The sequence below is a fragment of the Strix uralensis genome, chromosome 1 (assembly GCF_047716275.1).
Source record: "Strix uralensis isolate ZFMK-TIS-50842 chromosome 1, bStrUra1, whole genome shotgun sequence".
In the NCBI taxonomy this organism is placed as follows: Eukaryota; Metazoa; Chordata; class Aves; order Strigiformes; family Strigidae; genus Strix; species Strix uralensis.
In genome coordinates this window covers 18,343,410-18,365,362 of record NC_133972.1, presented here as the reverse complement: position 1 = coordinate 18,365,362, position 21,953 = coordinate 18,343,410, and the positions used below count along the sequence as shown (strand labels likewise).

Sequence of the window (21,953 nt, the reverse complement as noted above, 5' to 3'; positions counted from 1 at the left end):
GCACTGAAAGCTTTAATTAGATTTTTGGACCTAAAAGAGCAGAACCAGCACAATTATGATGCAATGAAAAGCAAAAGATTTTATTTTACATCTACTGTATTTTAAGGAGTACCACCATGTGTCAGGAAATAAAAGCCTGATCTTGCAGCATGCCAGGAACAGTGCTCAGGAGCAGTGTGGTCCATGAGTGCATCCCTCGCACAGCTCTCATTGCTACATGCACACGTGAATCCATAACCAAGTGTGGAACTCGACTTACTTGTTGTCACTAATAAAATCAATAATTTCCTGTTCCATTTTCAAGAGTATCATTCTGTCCCTGTCAAAAAGAAATGCAAGGATTTGTAGCATGAACTACCAATGGATGTTTTAGATGAAAAAATTAATGTATCTATGTTTGTAAGGCAATTTTGCAAGCATTGTCAGACATCTTGATTAAAAATGAAACGTGCTTTGCTCTGGCACATCTGGAGAAGACTGCAGCCTGCTTTGCTGCACCTTCACTCACATACAAGACAGATTTAGCTCTTCCTTGAGCTCAGCTATGGTCTGAGAGTGCTTCCAGCCACACCAGGCTGTGATCAATGCACTGCATAGAAGGACTCTGACTGCTATGGATAGATTTGGTCCTTTTTCACCTTTTTTTTGATGGAAAATGAGATTTCCAGCTAACATAGCTCTTTCATGAGAAGAGCTGCTATCCACAGAAATTTTCCACATTTTGTCTGAGACATAACTTCCACGAGGCATTGATCTGCAGGCGAGAAGACTGGGCACATCCAATCTAGTTAGAGAGCACAATGGAGAACAATGCCTTTGAACTACGGCTTCCAGGAGGCAATGCCACAGCATTTCTCAGTCAAATGCTCTGTTTTCAACTGGAAGGTTTCAGATGTTCCTCTTTCCCCCCTCACTTACCAAAAACATTCAAAAATTTCCCCAGCATATTTCCACACATATATTTTTTTCTAAGCTTGACAGAGTGCATCACTCCTTCTTTTGAAGTTTCTTATTTTGTGCAGATAAAACAATTTGACCTTCCATCATCTATACAAAAGGTTATGCAAGCTGTTAGGTACCCAATTATTCCTAGTTTTCCTATAATTGCAGAATTATGTGGTAACTGTTTAACAGATTCAGTCAAAATGAATGTGAAAATCACAACATATAAAAATGTTACAGATCCTTCCTTAGACATTTAGAGGTAAATTTAACAATGAGATGAGCTTCTTGCTCCAAATGAAAACCATGGAAATACTGAGAGCCCTGTGCACAGGGTTTTAATTGTGTACAGCATTGTTAAAAGAAAGCTACTTTATATTCATATACAATTCTCCAACTGCAATGGTTATAATATATTACTGCTAACATCATGTAGAGCTATATTCAAGAAGGTAAGAACGAAGACCAGATGTCGCCGAAAGTGAAATTAAGCAATGGGTGACTGGACGGAGGAGTAGGTGGTGATGATTTTTTGTAGCTTTTTGTTCAGTTAACAGCCTACCTCCTTTACATTTTCCCTCATAACCATATCCAGAACTAATAAAACACAGTGTACAGTTACGGGAACTCAAAGACCGACAGCTATAATTTCAGGAGTGCTAGCTCTAATGCAGAAAATACCTACCTGGGGTTATTCTTTAATGTGTTAATGAGAAACTCATGCAAATCTATGCCTGTTGAGTCTGTATACTCTTGACTGCAATCTGAAAAATAAAAACAAACACCCCCCCACTCATTTATTTCATTTCAACAGTTACAATTAAGCTATGCCATACATCAAAATCCATTTCCAGCAACAATCTGAAAGCATATGCTTTGAAATAAAATGCTCATTTGGAGTTCAGCCAAGAAAGATCTATGTTTGGAAGCATCAGGTGGACATTCCCTTTCCTCTGAACCATTCTACTGAGAACACAGCACCAAAACTAAACACTGACAGAAACTGCTGGATATTTGAAGATCACGAGAAACCTTCAGTGCCACTCAAGACCCTGCCAAGTTCTTCCTTTAAACTACTAAATAACATTTTAAAAAATGAAAATAAGAAGTTTTATTCATCAGTGTCTCTTTGCATCGCTTAATAAACGCGGCATACACAGCAAATGAAGCATCGTGCCAGTGGGAATTCTATTTGCATTAACAGACTGAAATCCAGTGACGCCCGAGAGTGGGCAGGTAATAGGGATGCGTGACAGTAGTCAGAATTAATTTTTCAGCATTGCTGTATTGCCTGACTCAAAAGTACACACAGATCCTCAAGCTGGCGTGAACTGTGAGAGCTCCATTGAAGCCAACTGACAATTCACACCAGCTGTGGATCCACAACCAGGTAGGCAATGATTATTTTTGAGAGATTATACTGCAACTTTATACCATGGATTAATAAAAAGATTTAAAAAAAACCCCAACAAATTTAGATACAAAGTCTTTTCTGAAGAAGCCTTAGTAGGTCATAATAGTAGATTGCAATGCAGGTTAAAGGTCATGGATGGATTTCCTTACAGCATTTAAGAGAAATTCTCCATGAGAGAGGAGTAATAATGAAGAGGATTACTCTCTACTGCCTACACTGCACAAGTGACATGCCAATATATTATCATTAACAGGGAAAAAAAGTGTGTTAGAGTCTTATGTTATATAATCATATATATGTCCTTATACCAACACGGCTAAGTATTTAGAAGAATGATTTTATATTAAAGAAAATCAATAGTCTCTAATACCAAACCTCAGTTTGGAAGGTTTCTTGACCCAATGTTTGTATGAAAACCACACTCTCATACATACACATTTCAGGTTCTGAATTTTCCCAATGTATGAAAACAATTTTACTGTGTATTTATACACAAATACAGAGATGCATGCTTATAAAATCATACAATTCTTTTAATAACAGTAATTATAGCAATTTAAATATTTTTAAGTTCACCTTTTGATAACATTCTGATCTTGTTTTTTTCACTGTTTTTATCTTTATTTTTATCCTTCTCTTTTTCTTTCTCGGAGTCATCTTTACTAGATTTATCTTCTTCTTGCAAGCTAGGAAAACTTGAAAGCTGTAGTTGGATTGATTCCTGTTGGGGGAAAAAAAAAAAAAAAGATAGATAAATTTAGGGCCAGATTCAATAAGCGTCCCATGGCTTCCAACCTGCAGAGATTTTCAATTAACTATGTGTAGCTAGAAAAGCTGAAGCCAGATACATTTCTTTCCTATTTGAAATTTTTTTTTTTTTTTTTCCCAGGAGAATAATGACATCTTAGAGGCCAAATTCTAGTGGTAAGTGTATTCCTTCCCTAATATTTGAACACTCTAAACTTTTAGTCTACGTATATTAAAGGCATTATGTTATTTTACACTTTAGAAATTCTCACTTAAGTATTATTAGAACCTTGAAATACATTTTATATGGGCTTTCTTAAGTAATTCTATAATTTAATTAATACTACACATGTTAAATGATGATCAATGGATAGATGTCTAAAAATAGAACTTTTTTCCCTCTCACTAAACACTCGCAGGTTCATATGAACTGTTTTGCACATGTAATCGCAGTATCAGCTAGACTGAGCTTTCAGGCTCTTAGAGTAGAAGAGTGCCAGGAAATTATCAACTCAGTTGTATACAAGAGATCTTACTAACTTATCAGGTACTTTATATTTAAAAACATACGCATACACGCCTTTAGCAAAAGAGGTGAAACGTGCACTGCGATTTTCAAACAGGTTGTGGTAAGTGAACTTCTTCAAGGCATCACAACTTTTATCCTCAAAAATTCAGTATCTCTGAGACTATGAGTCCCTTTGAAAGCATGCTTCAGCTTTTAAAAGTTAATTAAAACTGAGAATTCAAGCTGGTTTGCGTTTTTAGATTTTCTTTAAAGAACCTGTTATTCCCGACTTACAACGTTACTTTATATTGGCTTTGTTTTAATTGTTTTCTTTTGAAGTTACCATGGTATAATTTATATATTTCAATAAATACGAATCTGGTTGAACAAAACTGAAGGAAGCATACTCCTGTGTTCATATTCTTTTGGAGAAAAAAACGGCCAAAATAATAGTATATGCTTAAGTGGTGTAAAAATGCACATTTGAATTAAGCTGTCACAAAACTCCCTGGTAATGCAGTTTTCTTTAATAGAAGAGAGTCCTGTATGCCTGATAATTTTTGGCATCATGTTAATGAAAACCAAATTCATCGATACTGGAGAAAATCAGAGTTTCTGGAATGCTAGTAAATTCCCTTCCTTCACAAATTTTCAAAGAATGCTAGCATACCAAAAGATCAATAGAAAATTTTGAAGTAAGCAGTGGGGTTTTTTAAGCAACCAGATCATTAGGAATTCAAAAGATGCTTTCTATAATTATTACAAATTTTAGGTTTCCGAATTTTTTTAAAGAACTACAAATCAGCCACCACAACACATGTAAGACAAGATCCTAACAGAACAAGATATCAGCATAAACATGCCACAGCAAGACAGAAATTGGTAATTTCTCCGCTTAATCATTATTGACTTTTTGTGAAGTTCGAATGTGGCACAAAAGACTAGAGATGAAAAGCACTGTAAAAGAGAAACAAAGCCCTAGAGCCAAAATTTAACCTGACCTAGCGTCCTTAATCCCTACTTCTGTTAGTTTCGGCTGACAGCATTTGCCAAAAACTAAATGTACAGATGGAAAGAGTGGGAACTCCTTGTCATTTGAGGTAAGGATACACAGAAAAATGTTTGCTAACCTGCTCAGCTACACTCAGAGGACTAACGTTATGCTTGCTTTCTTTCACTTCAAATGGTAGTTCGATTTCTCATTCAAACAACAAACTCTGGATCAACCACTGCCAAAAGACCCCAAAGGATAATTGATTCCCTGCACTGCCCGGAGCAGAGTGACTGTGCTGCTAGGTTTTCAAAACAGGAGAAAAATGTAACTGGCCATGCTGTTCCCAGGATATTAATCCTAACCTTCACAGTGGTTGTTAAAATGCACTTATGGAAAGAAAAACGACAGACTCTACACATAAGCACACATATGAACATACAGTAGATACTGTCTTACATGGAACATAATATATTGTGTACTAGAAGAAACACACAAAAGGGCTGTAGAGTCGTGAAAGCAAGCTACTGTATATTTTCTTAGATTTTTATTGATTTTTCTCAATAATAAAATACAATGTTAATAAATACATTGATACAAGGTAAGTATAGTGAACAACAAAATAAATGTTTAAATTGCAATAATACACTTCTTGGTCAATAGTATAACATTAAAGGCAACATTCCTTTTAAGTAAGGACATAGTGAACCATCAGGTAAGCGTTCAAGATCAAGTAATACAGGTAAACAAGTTTTTTCCCTATACAGGAAAATGAAGGCAAGTATTCAAATATAAATACAAACATCAAGTCTGCAGTACAATCCATACTCAGTAGTTCTGGCAATGTACCATACATTCTCTGGTAATTAATTCCCTGTGCTTTGTAAACCATTAAGATAAAATAATAATTTTTTAAAAAAAAAATTCCAAACCGAAAATAAGCTTTTTCTCCTCTAAAGTGAAAGCAAAGCAATTCGGTTGGCACAAAACTTCCCGCATCCTTCAGCCAGTCCAAGGAGGAGCCTGCCCAGCTTTCCACAGCAAAGCTGAGCCACATTCATTAGTAAAAGGTCAACGAGAGCGAAAGTGCAATTCCTATCTAATTAATTACAGCAAGCCAATTGTATCTTTAGGAAATGGATGTTGGGGTCCAGGGAGGCATTTTATCTCCCATAAGTGTTTCGATATGGTCAAAGAAATCTTTGCCGCAGCTGGTCAGAGTCAGGTAAGACCAGAGGCTGTGTGCAACAGGAACCCCTCCTCTGCCTGGCATCGGGGTGCAATCCAGACAGGGATTTTGCCTCAAAACCTGTAAGTCTCTCTGACATTTAATACAGGTCCTGTGCAGTACATTATAAACTACCATGCGATGCTTAATACAATCTCTTTATATTATTCTCCTTATCATTCTCCATTAAACAATAAAAAATACAAATGAAAGCAGAACAAAAGCCACGCATCTTGAATAACGCAAGTTAAGCTGAAAGCATATACCTACAACAGAACAACTGATAAAATAACCTGCCCATCTAATGCATAAGCATCATTGTAGAGCAGTAGAACATGTAGATGTCCCCTGCTAAACAACCTGGTTTTTGGTCTTTCAAAAAAACATTAAAAAAATAGAAAAACCTCTCCATACTTATGAGCTAAGAGGAGAGCTGGATTTGTTTCATTTCAAGTCAATAGAGGAAACAGTGAGAAAGTACACTTAAATGTGGTTTTTTGTTTTTGTGCTAAGCTCACAAGAAGTCACTTGCTCAAGCTCTCTCAATGGCTGATCTCATTTGCACATAAACATCTCATAAATTATAGGCAGTGTTCATGATGTTTTGGTTTTGGGGTTTTTTTAAGCCTTGCTCTTACCAGGCAAGCAAAGAAGAATATTTCAGGTTTTTACTTTTGTTTTTTGGGGTATTTTTTTGAAGTTAGTCTACAAAGACTGCCACCAGTGTTATTGTCCGAGGTGAGAGGTGCAGGGGACAGAACTCTACCAGCTGCTGGGAATACAACACTACCAGTACAGATAAATTCAAATACACGCTTTTTGATACTGGAAAATCTACACCAAGTTTAGAAAATGAATGCCACTCAGTAGGAGGCATCCTTGGCTCTACCAAGGTATTTTAGAGAGCGAAGGACCTGTGAATTTTATGTGAAGGGGGACACTGATATGAACTGGAGTCTCAGAGGAACCAGAAACCAGAGCATATTCATAACTGTATCTGGTGCAGCCTCGAAAGAGATAGCCTTAGAGAAAATAACATATTAATATTCTTTTTGATTGTTACTATTTTTTTAAATTTTAAAATCTGAATTCTTTTGAATTCTTTTCCATTTGCTGAAATTTTCAGGGGGTCTGGAAAAAAAAGCAAACAACACCCTGTGATATAGTATAAAACTAATATTTCAAAATAAAGTTCACGCTAAACCAGATAACTTCATAAAAATGTGTGCATTTTCAGATGTAATTTTTCCCCCAAGACAAACATCGTTAAATGCCCAATTAAATAACATAATCATGCAACTGAACATGGAGGTCAACCATGCAGCTAACAGCAATGATTGCAAGTGTACCTGATTATCATGAAGATTTTCCGCTCCCGGGCGAGGGGATGACTCTTCACACACAGCAAGACTCCGGACGAGTTTTCCTTTAGCTCCTGACTGAATAAGAGAGAGAGAAAACAAAACAGAGAACACTACTACTGACCCCAAGTCACATAAGCTGCACACATCAGCTGTCCCCAAATAACTACTACCCACCCAGGAGCAAAACTGTATCTGCCTTCAGTGCAGATAGAAAAGCATTCTAAGCAGTGAGCCATTTGCCACACAGAGGAGGTGGCAGGTTTCTTTTTGCTTTTAATCACTTCTGCTACAGTTCACGGACTTCCACCAAAAATTGTAACAGCAAAGAACAGACAGTCCAATACTAAAGGTTATTCAACATAAACTCAACAGTTCCTTCTGTCATTTGGTTTTGGGGTTTTTTAGTTTGTTTGGGGTTTTCCCCCCCAATTCTTCCAGTAGTATTATATCCAACGAACACAGGCAATAAATTGTGCAAGTTTCATGCATCTGCAGCTGGAAGATTAAAAGAAGGGTTTTAGGGTTTGGGTTTTTTTGTTCCTAGAAGCTCCTTTTTTTCTCCCCTCTTAGGGAGCTAGTCAGTCTCTGCTTCTTTATGTCAAGATTACTCCATTAAAATGAAATTCAAACAAAAACATTAATTACTAAAGCAAAAGGAATGAGCTTTTTCCTTCCTCAGTGGCGCACAGAAGCACACATGCTGTCCAACATAAGCGCACAGCGAGCCCAGCAGCATAAAAGTATGATGGATAAATAAAGGGGAGCCTGACACATTTTATCTAGAGGAAGTTCTCTGCCTTTGTGCAACAAGATTATGGGGTAAGGAGGAGAAAAATAAAAAAATCACAAACAAAAAATACCAACCACCACACAAGTGATGAAAGGCCATAATTTCAATTGCAGACAGACATTTGATTGAAATTCTTTATCCTACCATGGCATGCAATTCCCAACTGAGATGGACCCTTACCTTGGATCTCTTTTTCTGCTGGTTCTGATTTGCACCTCGTTTCTGGGTATAGCAAAAAAGAGAAGCAGTTATCACTTCATTGGAAAATGTGCGTGATAAGCATTACCAATAAATAGACTAAATCACTCCTAAATGATATTTTAATCAGTTGCTGACTGCAAAAACAACTTCCCCAAACCCAGGTTGGAAAGCTGGGAAAACCAAGAATCGTGTCTGCTCACTCTGTTCATTCTAAGAACAGGTATAAATGACAAAAACACACTGCACAGTGTCCTGTAATTTTGCATAATAAAAATAGAAGAAAAAGCATACTTAAGTAAATGCTCCCCCTCTCCAAATTCCTCTTAATTTGTAGTCCCCCCCTTTATTTTTATATTCGATTGAGCAAAAAGGATTAAAACCCCCTCATCCGATAAAGTTTTCTTATCAAATTACCTTCTTAGGCTTTGCATAACAACTTTTTGTTGGCAGTAACACCTACAAACCAAACCACACATTAAGTAATGATTCATTAGTATTACCTGTAAATTAATGACATCAGGGTAGTTTTCTAAATCCCCAAAGAGGGAAAACAGTCAAATATTTCACCAAGCTTTAAACACAGATGTCTAGAAATTAACTTCTCAGAAAAATTAGTAACATGAACAGCAGCCTAAAGAGCTTGAGAGGTATAATAAATAACAGCATTTGTTTTATAAGGGGATAAAAGGACCGAAAAGAAATTTTAAAAGAAAGAGTCTCAAAATTGCAAGAGAAATAATAGGGGAAGTGTAGGCAATGAAAGATCATAGAAATGGAAAAGCAATGGTACCACACTGATATTTAACGCATTCATTCGCTATTCTGGTCTTACCTGCAGCTCTGTCTTGGCATCGCTCAGCTTCTCCTCCTTCTCCTCTACTTCCGAGCTTTCAGATTTCTTAAGGATACAGTTGTCCGGGTTCACTTCAGAGATGGCGGTCTCCTGCTCTTTCGCAGCCTCCTCTGCTGTCTCCTGGTTCAATTTACCTTGCTCAGACATTCTTCCAGACAGAAATTAAAATAACAAGATTTGGTGATCTGAAAGGTCAAGATATCACAACACAAACACACACAAAAAAAACACTGGGGGTGAATTCCTTTATTTATTTATTTTTAATTCCCAAGTAATTTCATTTTCTTTGATAAACAAACCAAAATATGCAGCTCAGGAGAGGAAAGCTACGTATGTCCCAGCTGAAGAGATGTACTGCATTGACAATGTTGAATTAGAGCAGAATTGTGGCAGGTTAAACAAGCAGAGATCCGATCTAAACAGTCTTGGTGGGGAGCAGATTGAAGGTGCTGTGACTCCCCAGCCCTGTTGCTCCCAGCCCAGCCCCACGACTGCCAAGGTGCAGACAGGGACCACAAGGGACTCTCCACCACAGAGCTCAGTGGCACTAGGCAGGAAGGACCCATTCAGACTTCCAGGTCTGTCATCTCAGTGCTCCCCTCCCCTAGGCTGTTGTGCGTTTTTTTGTTTTGTTTTGGTTTTTTTTTTAATAAAAAAGAATAGCCAAACAAACAACACAAACAGAAATAAAAAACAAGCAGGAGCAACAACACTGTTTTTAGCACTCAGCTATGGTTTTGTACATATCAGAAGCCCACAGTGCTCACTACCAGTTTCAAAAAAAAAAAAAAAAATATTTGAAAAGGTAATCATTCAATATAAATATGAAATCTAAATTTGGCAATAAACCTCTCAGGGTCAATGTTTTCAGGCATCAAACTGACAGCTCCATTATTAAAATCCTAAGCCTCTTCCCAAACCCCATGTCACTCTCCAGCACTATGAAAATCCTACAGGAAGCCCTTGGAAGGTATTTCTAATGAAGGTATCTTAACTGAACTGCATTTACTCTCAGCTCACAATGGGTTGTTGTACAGAAGCTTTAAAGGCTTTTCAAAGTTAAAGCCTATTATTATTTTCTCTTTCTTTCTCTCTCCTCCCAGCTCCCTCTTGAAGCCTCCCCCACGGATCAATTGTCAAATGAGACTCATGAATAATTTAACTTTTTTTTTCCCTATCCATTTGGCTTAAGAAGTCTCTTCAGGAAAAACAACTGCAGTTGAGAAAGGGAGTTATTTCAGAAAGGGTCTTTTGCAATACCTTGCCACTTCTCAACAATGAAACAGTGGCTATTACACAAAACCACACTTTGCCATATTTCTTTTTACAAGTTGTAATTAACATTCAACAGATCTGATATCACTTACCTTCATTACTTTTAAGCTAGGTTTAAAAAGAAAAAATATGACATATAGAGTTTTAAAAACTTACTACTTCTAATATTTGCTTTTGTTTTGACACTGTAAGCAAATAACAAAACCTTTCCTACATAATTTTCCCATTTGAGGAGGACTGTGGATTTCACAAGAAACGAAGCTACACGGTTCATAAATAAACCGACTGGAATATGAAGCTCACAAATTAGCTCACAGTAAGCCAAGTCAAGCTTCGAGTTGTTCTCCTTCCACCCTCTGCCCTCTCCAGGAAGTCCCATGGTATTGGCTATTCTGCAGTTACAACTGAAACTTGAACCACTTTGCTAAAAATTCAAAACACAATGAATGGCAAGACCTGAAACTGGTCTGTTAAATGACCCTTAATTTGTTAAGCATTTTCCTTAAGAAATGCACACGCATGCACCAGTCCTTCATGGGCATATTACCCCGCAGCTCATCTAAATGCTTACACAGTGTTTGCAAAAAACAATTACACTCACAGTTTACCAGCTGCACCAAAGAAGCCATTTACCTGAAAAGCTGCTATAATTCCCACTGTCTTTCTAGTGTCTTCTGTTGCTCTTCGCTGGTTAAGTCCACACAAATGATCAATGACAACGTGAGTCCCATGTCCCCATTAACAGTTCAGAGTGCCAATCTCCATGCTGGTCCTTCAGAGAGTTTGACGGATCATAGTCAACCTGGAAAAAGACGAAAAGTAAATAATAACGGTAATGATCATGGTACAAGGTAAGGATGCAATAGATAGGACCAGATTTCTAACACTAATGACCAGCTTCAGGCAAATCACTTTCACAGCTTGATCCAGCTCCACCTGTCTCAAAACTGCCTGCTTCTTCTCTAATGAAGGCTAGAGCCGGCTGTTCAAGTCATAACAGCTCCTACGCAAGGAGCTAAAATTAACAATTGCATTATGCACTGAAGATTACTCACTTCAATTTTAACCTTTTTTAGTGAATTCCAGCACTTTTCATTAAAAAAAACATATATACATATTTATATATAAGCTCATCTGTTTGCTTCAACAGAAATCAATGAGGGTATGAGGAAAAAGGACTTGCCTGCTTTATAACTATAGCTTCTGCTCCAATTAAAATCTCAATAGTCAAACAGTACTGAAAAGAAGCTAGGTGGATGCTTTTAGAAAGTGACCTGCTTTGCCAGGGTAGTGAATCGAGATGTTCATTTAATAAGCTGAATAAAAGTTGAAATGATCAAGAATGGGAGAAGGAGAAGGAAGAAATCCTATTCCCCAAACAACAGCCACCAGAAAAACTTTCTTTTGAGGCATTGCGTGAGGAAGAAAAAGGAGATCTCCAGGTTACAGTTCAGAAAATAAACCCAAAGAAAGAGTTGCCTCAGCAATGCAATTTATGCCATTCATCAGGATTGCGTTTGACTGCTGAATAGCTGATCTGACAGAAAAAGAGCATTTTGGGATGAGATGGATTGATTTACAAGCCATGGCCGTGTGCTGTCTTGATACAACAGGCACCTCTTCTCAAAGCTTGCATATGAATCACAGTTGAAGTGATTAGCGCAAATACACAAAAACAGCAAATAGGAGGAAATATGTATCATTCTACTTGGGGGTGGGGGCAGGGAAACAAAACTGAAAATCATCTCGCTCTAATATTAGACTCCTTGTTTCTGAGGCACATTTTAAATTGTGCATGGTTGCAATTGCTGTACAGTATGTGGTAGCACATTGGAACTCATCACATTAAAAGAGCTGAATTTCATGTGCCAGAAATGGAATTTAGCCTTTCACAAAAATCAAGTCCTCCTCTCTCTGGGAACTCAGGCACACAGAGGAGACCAGCAGGTAGTTTCTATAAACTACCACAGCCATTTTGCAAATTTATATACACAAAAATATTTCTTTTCCTCAAACCACTAAATAATTTGTACTAATACAAGTACGTCTATACAAACTAATAAAAAGTAAGTTTTCCCACTCACTTTTTGGTATTTCTTGCAGGAGACTTTCAGAAATTTTGTCTCATTGACAAACATAGTTATAGGATCATGATGGAAGTGGAGGAACAATATGGAAAATTATGCCTAAGCACTCAAGCACATGCAAATGTATTTCATGAAGCCAATACTCAGAGAGAAAAGAGTGAATAAACCACTGACTGAAAAACCTTTCCTCACAACCATCTTCCATTAACCCTTTCCCTCACACTTCCAAAAGAGAGAGAGAAGAAAAAAAAATCAACCAAAACCAACCACAAACCAAAACACCTAAGAAAATACAGTGCTGCATTACAGTTTCACCTCAAAAACAGCCAGCCAGGGGATAGAGTGCTGCAGTAAAAACCTTCCCAAATTAACTGAGCACTAGATATCTGTATCAAAATCAGGACACAGAAAAAATTATTATCAGGATTCTTCAGTGTTACCATGTGTTGTGAATTAACTATTCATAAGACAAACAGAGCAAAACAAAAACCATACAACAAAACAACCAAACAAAGGGTATTATATACAACAAGTGAACAGATCTGCCAAGACTCCAATAACAGCATTTCTGGTCTTGTGCCACAGATACTCAACGTAATCTTATCATGCTGTACCAAAGACATATTTCTTCCTAAACTGAGTTCCCCATGTTATTACACCTAAGATCTGATGCCAACGTCATTTTTCGTTGGCAATGTATGAGACAACCATAGAATCTTACATTAAAACAAAAAAACCCCATAAATTTCCCCAAGAAAACATAAGCAAGTGGGAAATAAGCTTACAGTGTGCAGCTATCATTTTTCAAACCTGCAATGACAATGTTTCTCAGGATGATTTTTTAAAAAAAAAATCCCTCATAATTATCTTCTGGGGAAAAAAAAGGGCAGGAAGAACTGAGACATATAGCAGTCACAATCCAGCTCTTCAGCTTCCCTCAGTATAAATTTCCTCCTCCTCCTCCATTAGGCAATTTACAAGTGATGACTAATCATTTACACACCACAATACGTAAAATATACTTCTGGTTGTTTGGGTGGTTTTTTGAAGGGACTCAGGTTTCTACAAAATACTTCATGAAGAGTATAAATAGCAGAAAGGAATCAGTCAGAAAATAGCCATTAAGAACAAGACATTTTGATTGAAAATACATCTCTGTTTCTTGTGCGTTTCCAGGATATCTGGTTATTCAGTGATGAATGCACTTTTTACTATTGTCAGTCCTGCAGTGACAGTGCTGTTATGGAAAAACATACTGGATTATTCTCTTTCCTGCACATCAACAGAAATGACAGAGATGATTTGACTGTCAAAACCTCCAGTAGCGAAGTGATGTAAAAAGCTGAACAAATGCACTTGTGGCTTTGATCCTCAGGTAGAAACCACAAAGCTTTTTACTAGGCAAAACCCCCCTTCTTTATTTGCAAGCAAGCAAAATTGCATGGGGGTGTTGGGATCTTAGAAGCGGTCTACAGGAGCTTGTGGCAAAATTTCAGCCTCTAATTCCTTAAAGCTTGAGTAAAACTTGAGTATTGGACACTGCAATGCAACAGAAAATACAGGGGCCCACTAAACCATTTGCAGAACCACTTTAATGGGAATATAATCTGTTTTGATCAGCATACACGGGATGGAAATACTGGCGTTTTTTCCTTAAATTGTTTTATTAACAGGATTTTCACTTTAGGAGCTGAGAGTACTACCAAGCTTGAGCCGCTACTGCCAAAGGTCAGAGAGAAAGGGATGGAAGAAGGCATGTATAGTCACATATATCTGCAGAACACAAACCATGCAGATTCCAAGAAAAGTCTGTGGGAAGGAATACACTTAATTTAATGCAAGAGTTTAAAAACTATACCCAGAAGAGCTATCAAAAAATGAGCAAAGACATTAGAAAGACCTCCTCAATGAACATCTGATAGCTGACCATCAACTGAAATTATACAGAGACATCTGACAAAACCTTAAGAGTCTACCACAGGAGAGTAAGCGCTTTCTGTATTATGGAGCGGGAAATGTTTTGATGGTCCCAAAAGGTATCACATACTGAAGCAGGAATTCTGAGATCATTATGCTCCCAGTAAGTAACAACATGTCCTCTCTCAGAAGAGAAGATGGGCAGGCTTTAAGGCCAAACAGCATACTCTTAACCAAGAGCAGGCAGCAGCAGCAGCAGGCAGGATTGAACCATGCCAGAGTGAAACCCAAGGTTTTTTCTCCAACTAAAGCTGTTAAGCGTCAAGGTAAAACCATTTGAGTCCGAACAGCTCCTGTAACTGAAAACTGGCTGATGTTAGCAGTATCTACGTACCAGGAACATTATCCCACAGCGATTCTCCACTCACATGAATGGCTCACAGGCACAAGCACGTGAGCTGGAAGCAGAGATGTCAATCATGATTTCCACTATGCGATATATACCTCATCCATACGTATAAAGATAGCTTTGACTCATTATTACTCACTCATCAGATTCCTGGAAACCACTGGAAATGGACTATGGCATTATCTTAAGATTATCAGCACACACAGCCATCGACTTTGCTGAACTCTCGTGGCTTAAAACAAACTTTCTGTTATTTGACATTTACTTAAATATTCCAGTTCCTACCATCAAGCAAATCTATGAAAATCTCACTGAAAACAAAAGCTTCAACTCTGTGGTGGCTTCAAAGAAAATCTTCAGGATATAAAACCTATTGTTCAAAAAATCCAAACGCAAAACAGAACAACCCCACCACCAAATCCAAAAAAGGCAAGTAAAATATCTTCTAGAGTTTTACTTTGAACACACTATTACTCAGTTGTCAGTCCTAATCTTCAGGACCTACATCATTAGACAGGCGATACTGTGTGCTCCTTCTCACTGTTTTCCCACATTTCCCACAGAATAAATGCATGCATTTGGAAGCCAAGTTTGCTGCTGCATATTAGCATAGCAGGGTAATAAGCCATGCCAGCTCACACCAAAATGCTTCAGTATGAAAAAGTAATTTAAAAATAAAATAAATGTGAAGGCTGTGAAATACATGGACTCCTACAAGTTCACTAGCTGTTAAAAGACTGAAGACTAAACCTTAAAAAACAAGGGCAAAAAATATTTTTAAAATAAAAGTTTGAAGCCTTGTTTTATTTCCCACCTTCTCTTGTCTTCACTTTGTCCCCTCTCCATCATCACTACAAAAACAGATATAGTGATTGCCTACATTTTCTGCTCCTACGTGCCACAGACCTTTGCGGGTAAAAGGTTATTTAGGTTCATTTACTGCTGGCACTTTAACAAAGACTGTCAGCAGATGCATTATTTTTTTTTTTCCAGGAGTTACAGAAACATGAGCATCTGTGTACAAGCAACAGCGCAGAGGCCACTGACCCACCTTAAGCAGGCCAGCAAACAACCCTCAGTGGCAACAGTGGTCAAATTTGATGTAAACAGTGTGGATTGAAATATATTGGATCAGATTTCAGATCCTGTGCAACAAGCAGTTGTCTTTTAAAAGAGGCAACTAGATGATATGAGGAGCAGCATCCCAGCTGAAGACTACCTTGGAATAGCACTGGCTTTCCTCCCAGCCTGCATGTGAAATCCAGTAGTTACAAATTACAGCAGGGATGAGAACAGTCTAACCAAAAAGAACAGAAACAAAGCAATTTTTTGTAGTTTACACCTGATTTCTTTTTTCAAAGGAATCCTATGTTCCTAACAGATGCCACCAACATTTTCCACTGTAATCCCCTGTCAGAAGACCTCATGTCAATGTCATCATCTTCAGCCAAGTAATGATGATGATGTTCCCTCTAGCTTGTTGTATTTCTGCAAAGCTAGAAGCTTTACTCAGGAAAATAAATATAGATGGACTATAGGGAGAGCCTGTTATGTTTTAATACTTCAGAAAATGCTCAAAAAAATGCTCTTTTATCTGTCACGATGACCATTTGAAGTCTTCCAGGATCAGCATGAAAAGATATGAGACTTTGAGTGATCTGGCTAATAAATGTCAATCACACAGGTTTACTAGGAATTGAGTAACACTCAAACTTTTAACAAGCTAATCAGATGTACAAATCAGCACCCTTGGAATGAGATTCTTGCTTTAGTCCAGCGTTCAACACTGCCTCATGCATTTCAAACACATACGCCAAATTGTATCGTATTCTCAGACATACAGCTGACAAACTTTCCTAAAATCAAAGTCATTAAACTAACTGGTCTCACTGTTAGGTGGTGGAAAAGAGCACAGCTCCTGTGATTCCAAACACGGAGACACAGCAGTTCCCAGACATCCTTTCAATGCACACAAGTCTCCTTGCAATACACAAAAGTTATTTTCCTCAAATCCTGTAATGAAAACAATAACCAACATAGGCAAATACACAATTCAAAGGGAAAGCGGGACTGAAACTCATCTTCCCAAATAATCAGGTCTATTTCTCAGCTATCAAAGATAATTGTATCACAAAGTCCTCTTTAGAGACCAATAGCTTTATTTTAAGATTAGAGGAGGTCTAGGGAGGATGCACTAGTAATCTTATTGTAACGATGTTCAAGAACCCCACTGCCTTGCCAGGACAGCTTCTCCATTACCCCATTGTATACATCAAATACTTTGTACATTTTTCTTCTTGTGCCAGTAGTGGCTCTTTATTTTAAATAGCTTTCCTGATTTCTCAATAGTTCACTCTTCCTGTGGGAAATAACTGTATATCACCTCATTATTTGCTCTCAGGTTTAAAGAAGCCAATTCCTTGTAATCTCCATTTCAAGAGGTATACACTATTTCCATTACTACCTACATCTAGTCTAATTTTTATCAATTGACAGTCTGCTTCAACATTTCCTTACATCTCTCTCACGCTCTTCCTCCACCAGGACTGTACTCTGTGGAGACAGACATTCCCCTCCATCAGCTGACGCACAGTGGTGAATGCACTAGAGTTCTGTTTTCACAAACACTAAAACCAGTTTAAAGAGAGAGAATATCATAAGGGTATCCCAGAAGGAATACTATCATTTCAGTATGAAACACTGATCAACAACATGGCATATATGAGCCTGGGTTCACCACAGAGGGGTCTCAGCAGCACTGAGGGCAATCAGAGCTACTTGCAGAGCCTGGGAGCTGTCACAGACTGAAGTGGTGGGTCTACAGATATCCAGCACAGTCTAGGTGAGATAATTAAAGCCATTTGTGGTATGCCATGATATGCTGTTATACAAAACAAAATCTGGAAGAACATATAGCTTACATTGATTTTAACTTGAACAAAATATATGCATATATTTTAATGTAAAAATTCTTGAAACATTTTTACATTTTTTTTTATTTCTCTAAGTCAAGCTATCCCTACTCTTTCTTCCTTCAGTGCCTTCCCTTTGACATTTCTATTCTCTCAGGTAACCATGGATTAAGTCCATTTTGCTTCACACACAGGAACTGTAAGACCAATTTAAACTATTTCTTTACTGAGTTCCTCCTCAAGCTTAAAGACTTTACTAGAAAACTCAAGCACCACGCATCTGCATTTTGAGCATACATGCCTTTGAAGACTTCAGCCTAAGCAGACTGCAGGTAATAAACAAGCGGCCAGCTAAGCCATCATGCCTCATTCACTAATAACCAATTGTGCCAAACACAAAGCAGTTGAGTCCAAGGAGGAAAAAACACCCAAAACAACAACAAAACCACCACCCTAAACAAAACAAAGAAAACAATTGTACACTACTAACATAGTCTTTGCACACAACATTCTGAGCAGTTTCTCCCAAAGCAAAATTTTAAAATATATCATACTCAGGACACAGATGGCCTATAACTACCAATTGCTTTACACTTCTTCCAACATCACCAGTGGATGGAGGCATAACCAGAACAAAAAATGCCACAGGAATAGACCAAGTATCACTGAGTCTCACATATGCTTTTCCTGATTTTTTTTCTTTCCCAATTTATGTAATGGCCCCTATATTTCATCCTGCCATTTCTTGACAAATTAGGTGCACTCTCACCAGCACTAGCTTAATTGGCAAACCCTGAAAGAAAATAATTGCTAACAGCAAAGCAGCATTATGCTGATGAAACAGACCTGCGTTTAACAACTAGAATTGCCTTAGCAGACAAACACTGACTGCAAAACAGCAAAAAGCTTTCACATAAGAACTCAAAGGAAAAAAAAATACATTATTTCCCTCCAAGTCTCCTCTGATCACTGGAATTAAACATAGTAGCTATTCCTGTTTGTCCTAACACCATTTTCTGAAACAAAACCAGCCTGCAACTAAAGAAAAATTATTCTTCTCCACCCTCCCCCCTCCAAAAAAAAAAAAATCTATGAATCTATATAAGGTTTAAAAAAAAAGAACAACAAAAAACCCATCGTACACTGAGATACTCCCTCCCATTTAACTTTGCTGCTCAGAAGCTGTGCAATTATACAGTCTGTATTCAAAGGCAATTGGGTATCAAGCTTGCTTTAATGCAGAATAAGTTTTTTCAAGCTCATATTCTAACCAATCTGTATAATTATAATTCCAGTCTCCTCTGTCAAAGGCAGCAAAGGTTAGACCCTTTGAGAGTTCCCAATACAAGATTGGTCTATGATTTTTAACACATTATTTTATTACTTTATTTTTATCGACACAGGAACACTCTTAAAATTTCTTCCTGATTGTGTTTATCTTGGAATAAAAATGCTTAGTTAATGGCTTCTTTTGGATACTAGTAGACTTAGGAGAGAAATGTCCAGTGAGAACAGTTTACGCAGACAAAATCTCATCAAGTAAGCTTATTTTGCTAGATACCACTCTTCTGTCTAAAATCTTGCAAGAGGTATAGACAAGATTTTGGCAATTTTCAATCAAATCTGGAGATGCCCCCTGTTTTTAACTTTGAATCTCCTAAGATTGGTTACTTTTTCTTGCCAGATCCATGTCCCCCTCTTTTCTCATTGTTTTAAGTCTTGAAGAAAAAGAAAATTAAGGCAGAGACATTATCTTACTGTCCTAATACTACAGAGAAATTATAAACACATATAATAGATATAAGTATCTATATATAAAAATGTACATTTTATATAGCTTTACATTTTAATATATGGATATTTGTATTTTATGTAAATACCTTTATACCATTTTGTTGGTCCCATCTTGGCTGGCCTTAGGCAATGCAGTTAGGTAGTAAATACCACACATTACAAAAAGAAGCCTTAGGCATGCTATGGATTGTATTCAATGCTCTATACTGCCATGGTTTCAAAAGAAAATGAAGAAAAATGGCAATTATAAGTATAAATTAGAAGTTAAAATGCCTAATGATTAAATGCACGTTACAAAAGCCAAGGAAACCATTACACACTTCTATGTAACGCTCCACGCACTTAAGTGCCAAACATCCTCAGTTTATGCTCACTTGTAGAAATAACAAAAATCAACATTTATGTCTTTTGTCAATTCCCTTGCCATCTCTAAAAATAGAGATCTCCCCCCTTGTTAAAGCACATCTGAAGATATGTACTAATATATATATCTCACATTTCCTCATTAGCAGCATCAGTATTATATACTACACATTGCAATCAATTCCTGAAGAAACAAACAAAAAAAATCTAACTATAAAATACCAAACAGGTGTTTTATACAGTCATGCTAATGGCCATCAAGAGGAAGAAATCCTCTTCAAAAGCAGTAACAATAGTCAAGAGAGAAAAGGCAGAAACCCAGGTTTGCAGAACTGGCAGTGCCAGTTCATAGATTTGCAGCTTTGGCTTCTGAAAATATCTTTCCAGAAACCCTGTGGTTTCTGCATTATGTTTGCCTTTTCCAGTGGGTAATTCCAGGTTCCATGTGATACTGTGAACAAAAGAAAAGGCAGAAAAAGAGTTTCAATGTCTGTTTGTTTTTTTCAGGGAAGAAATTATGACATACATATGAAAGAGAGCTAAGCAGTTTTGTTAAAAATGTAATTGGCCACTCCACATATGCCTAGCCAGAAAGCTTCATGGCACATGAACTAGTAGAAGAGAGCAATGAATACACAGCAGAAATCAAATATTCAAGCCAATGTCTCCAAGGAATATGTCCTATTAAATTTAAACTAGAAAAATATATATATTGAATCAAAAAGGAAATTCAAAAAACAATCAGAAAAACAGTGCAGGTTTTTTTGAATACTTTAAATCTTATTATACAGATTGAAGTCTCCACAAGTTCAAATATGATTTTAAGAAAACTTCTGTAATATCCAAAATTGTGTTTACCTGCTGTGAAACAATCTGTCTTATTTGGCACTAGGAACACTAACTACATCAATCATCTAAAAATACTGAGATTTAAATTACAGGAGAGAAGTGCGGGATTGAAGTTCTGTAGCTGTAATATATTCAATTTCCATGGCAGAATGGCCATATCATCACATTTTTTTATTGGTGTGCTCAGTATCAGAGAGTAAACAAAAATATGATTATAAAGCACAAAACTGAAACGGTAGAGGAGAATATATTTTATGAAATTTGAAGAAAAATGGAGGTGCTGGGACTTTACTGACTATGACAAGTCGATATATATCAGAGACAGCTTATGCTACAGATTCTTTAAGGTAAAGATGTACTTCCAGGCTTGGGTCCCAGCCTAGACCTTAAATAAGATGGTAAATTGGACCTTCATTTAATAGTCTTTGGAAAAACAAATGGCTTTCATAAAAATTCAGGAAGGTACCTCTAAGATTTCAGAACTTAATGAGTACTTTGGAACTTCAGTTGTCCTAAATTCTTTAACTAAAGTTTCATACTGGCTGGTTATGAATATCTTAGTGGTATTCAACCACATAATCTGGTGACTTTTTTTCCCCTCTAAACATTTTAAAAAGTCCACCTGTGAATGAAGTATTTTTCACCTATTTAATCATATTTTGAGTCTAGGATGACCTTCCCCTTCCAGGAACTGAAACCATTATTTTTCGTAAAACGCAAAGTCTGTTTGGTCAATACTTCTTAATATGTAATGCTATGGTATTTGAACCTCAGGATTTATTTTGATACCTTCAAGATTTTCAAAGGCTGATGAAACATGACACAACTACGAAAAAGGGCAAGTCAATAACCACTCCTGTCAGTCTATGTCCAGTTCTGAAGAACTGCAATCCTTCTTGCAAATCACCCTTCCTAATAAAAAAGGCCTTACCCTTTGCATGTTCTATTTTAACATGTCAAAGTGCAATGGCAAGAATTTATGCCCTTGTCTTTTCTTATGAGATTTTAAATTATCTGCCTGAGAACTTTCTGAAAAATACAATAAAAGAAGACTAGCTTACTGAATGTTTTGCTTAATTTATGACACTCTCTATAGCAAAGTATATCTTCTGATCAAATATTGATTAAAAATCTGTATCTACTGCACAATTTGAAACACTGAGAAGAGGGAAAGAGGGGAGAATCGCAGTTTCATACAGAAGAATAAAGCTAAAGGAACTATTTCACAGACGATAAGTGCTACAATATCTAGAAATCACACAAAACAATTATGAAATTTGGTTTATAAGTATTAATTTAAAAAACCCAA

General features: G+C 37.0%; 1 protein-coding gene across 19 annotated transcripts in view; it reads right to left on the bottom strand.

The window, feature by feature from the left end:
- Positions 1-21,953, bottom strand: part of ARPP21 (cAMP regulated phosphoprotein 21) — a 204,345-nt gene that overhangs the window by 97,763 nt on the left and 84,629 nt on the right. For 17 of the 19 annotated variants that reach the window (XM_074858134.1, XM_074858103.1, XM_074858219.1 and 14 more), the window contains exons 2-8: positions 10,947-11,115; positions 9,018-9,223; positions 8,165-8,206; positions 7,180-7,269; positions 2,933-3,077; positions 1,628-1,706; positions 260-319 (exon numbers count right to left, since the gene is read on the bottom strand). In XM_074858134.1, coding sequence (XP_074714235.1) covers positions 260-319; positions 1,628-1,706; positions 2,933-3,077; positions 7,180-7,269; positions 8,165-8,206; positions 9,018-9,185 — 584 coding nt within the window. In that variant the 5' untranslated portion in view covers positions 9,186-9,223; positions 10,947-11,115. Of the gene's footprint in view, positions 1-259; positions 320-1,627; positions 1,707-2,932; positions 3,078-7,179; positions 7,270-8,164; positions 8,207-9,017; positions 9,224-10,946; positions 11,116-16,616; positions 16,638-21,953 lie in introns of those variants that run through there. The other 2 variants (XM_074858150.1, XM_074858154.1) reach the window with 2 other exon arrangements.